Source organism: Contarinia nasturtii, unplaced genomic scaffold (assembly GCF_009176525.2).
Source record: "Contarinia nasturtii isolate CC-2019 unplaced genomic scaffold, AAFC_CNas_1.1 Cnas_scaffold_285, whole genome shotgun sequence".
NCBI classification, from domain to species: Eukaryota; Metazoa; Arthropoda; class Insecta; order Diptera; family Cecidomyiidae; genus Contarinia; species Contarinia nasturtii.
Genome location: NW_022197640.1, coordinates 2,304,871 through 2,307,801, shown reverse-complemented (window position 1 = coordinate 2,307,801; position 2,931 = coordinate 2,304,871). Strand labels below are relative to the sequence as shown.

Here is a 2,931-nt window from a genome sequence, read left to right as displayed (position 1 = left end):
ATTTAAAACAGAATATTGAAATTCATTGTATCGATTGGATCATCTGTTAGCAAGAATCAAGGTACATTTTTCGTCGTTCAACACCTTTTGCATTGACGTCTTTGACCATGAATATTAAACCATCCGATGGACCATGATCGTCTCGAGCGCATAATCCTCCATTTGTAATATTGAATTTATGTGACTGTGATGTCACAAATAAAATATCGTTCTTTGGACCGCCGAATGATAGTGCTGAAATAGCTGTTGCTGGCATTTTAAAAGTCTTTACACATTTACCGGTTCTAAAAATTGTATTAATTTTAACGATTAAAAGAGTAGTTGATTTCAATAGATTTTTGATCATTTTTGAACACTTTACTTTGGATTTATTTTTTTTATTTCACCACCATTATACATGCCAACATACACACATCCCTCGGTATCAATTGTCAACCCCAATGGAATTACTGCAGCATTTCCATTGTTTTTAAACTCGTATACGATACGGCCATGACCTTGATTTGAATATTTATTTAAAAAAAAAACTTGATTTCACTGTTACTCATTCATTTAACTTACAAAGAGCGCCAGTTTCTGGGTTCCATTGAAACTCCAGTAGTGTTCTGCAACAAGAATTAATGACATACATCAGCCTCTCTTCGATATTCCATTCGAAATCACCGGCAAGTTTAAAATGTTTGATTCGACGTGTCACATGATTTGGTTTAATGTATTGAAATAATGCTGCATTTTCACTGTCTGTGTCACCGCAAATTGTTTCACAAAATGTTCCAGCATAAAATTGAAAAGTGGGCGAGATTCTAGCCAAACTCCAAACAGTTTTCGAGTATTTATGTGCATTATGTACACGAAATGCGGCCCGAATCAATCGGATTGTTGAACTTTTTCCATTCCATTCCATCAATATGACATCAAGTCCGTTGCCAATTATGAATCGATGTTTACAATTTATCACTGGAATAATAAATGTGGTCGATATATTTCCAGTGCTCGCTGTATATAAACGTTTTTCATTGAAATCGTATCGGTGTACGAAACCAGCAAATTCACTGAAATATAGAAAATTCTCACAATGGTCATAGAAAGGTGCATATGGTTGACTCAATGCACGGCATGAAAGCGGCTCAATCACTTCATGACTTATCTAAAAAACACAAATACGATCATTATTACGGCGATTCATTTCTCAGGCAATTTTATTTACAACACTTACGGCAAAATTTATCAATAAGAAAAGTGATGCACACAGCGTATACATTTTCAAATAGAAATTATTTTTATTTCGATTTTATGATAAAATTGTGTGAATACTCAAAGTGAAATTCAGATTCTGAATGCGCATAATGAAGCCACGAACAAAGTAACTTCCAAATCTAGATTTAATTGATTTCTTTTCGATACAGCAATTGATCATATGCAATCTCGATTTCAAAATGAAAAATAAACAAAATCTGCTGCGTGTGTACCGAAAAAACAAGAATCTTGTAAAATACAATTGAATTTTGAAATGAAACGCTGAATGATGATGATGCCAGACCGAACGGCAAACAAATTATTTAAATTCGCCTGTTTTTTATTTCATAATTTTTTAGAAGATTTGCAATTATTTGGAAATCATGGTCCACATTTTGATATTTCAACCATATTTTTCGTTGAGACAATGAAGCTCTCTACGATATTCAAACAATTTTAGTCCTTCAATATAAAACTGTATGGCTTATTCCTTTATATTCCAGACTGGAAGTTCCAGTAACATGAGCTTCGTTGACTTTTCATTGAATTTCGTATAATTTCATTTAAATTTCAAATTATTCGCATTGCAATGCATTTGTGTAACGAATGAATGTACTTTTGTGGCAAACGGGTGTTTATTATTCTGTTCAGTGAATATTTCACGTGAAGGATGTGCTCTAAAAACAAAAACCGTTTTCGCACAAAATTATACTATTCAATGCTTACTTAGAAAAGAAGTTATAGTTCGATAAAGTGAACGCAATCAATTTTGTATTAAAGGCAGCCAATTTATTGAAATCAATGAACCCATTGAATCAGATGTGCTGCATAATCTAGATATAAATCTTTCAAACATGGAAAAGGAGACCCCACATTGAAGTAAATTATCGACATTCATTTTAATAATTATGTGAAAACTTTCATGTTTTATCGTCTGTGATGAAATAGCAACAAAACTAGAAAAGAATAAAAAAAAGCCAGAAGGAAAACCAATATCAAAGTGAATAAAAGATAAGCTCCACAATTATTTAGAGATAACATTGATCAAATGACTTTTTTGCATATGTTATGGACACACACATGCTAAAACACATTTCAAGTTTCGACGCTTTGAATTCAATTTCAATTTTCCAACTTTTACCATATATGCAAATAGAAAACGCTTTTCAATGCAAAATAGCAATAAAATCCATCGCAATGTAATAAAATTTCATTGAATACAGTGCAGCTGGTTGACCTATGCTCGTAAATGCGAATACAGAAAAATTCAAAATGCTGACGTCAGGAGACAAAAACGTTGAGCATACATATTTAATGTACATGGAATCGAGAACGATGACAAAAACAAATAAAATCATTATGCAGTTGAAAATAATAATTTAGTTTCAATTGGCCCACAATTAGCATGCAAATAAAATCGCATTTGAAAGTTTGCTAGTGCATCGTGTGTGCGAATACATATTGGACACACCGATGAAATGTTGAAGAATTATTAGCTATCTAAAAAAATTATATGCCCCGCAGCACATACGATGAAAAAAGTAAACTTATGCATCTCAACAAAAAAGTTGAGAAAAAAGTTTTATTCAAAATGAAGCTCGGCTCGAATTACCAAAATATCAAAATGAATTCTAACCATTTACATGTGTACTATTCATACTTGCAGATTATGCAACATGCAGAGGCATTGGGGGA

The 2,931-nt window shown here is 32.4% G+C and overlaps 1 protein-coding gene across 2 annotated transcripts; it reads right to left on the bottom strand.

Moving 5' to 3' along the window:
* Positions 1-1,307, bottom strand: LOC116337666 (regucalcin-like). Of its 2 annotated transcripts, XM_031762422.1 has the most exons (5): positions 1,217-1,307; positions 1,075-1,147; positions 562-957; positions 362-497; positions 1-284 (listed from the first exon to the last, which is right to left on the bottom strand). In XM_031762422.1, exons 1-5 carry the CDS (start codon positions 1,259-1,261, stop codon positions 47-49), a joined length of 888 nt encoding a protein of 295 aa, XP_031618282.1. In that variant the 5' UTR covers positions 1,262-1,307; the 3' UTR covers positions 1-46. The 2 variants fall into 2 exon arrangements, with proteins under 2 accessions (XP_031618282.1, XP_031618281.1); XM_031762421.1 differs by having other exon boundaries at positions 562-1,147.
* Between the last annotated feature and the right edge of the window lie 1,624 nt (positions 1,308-2,931).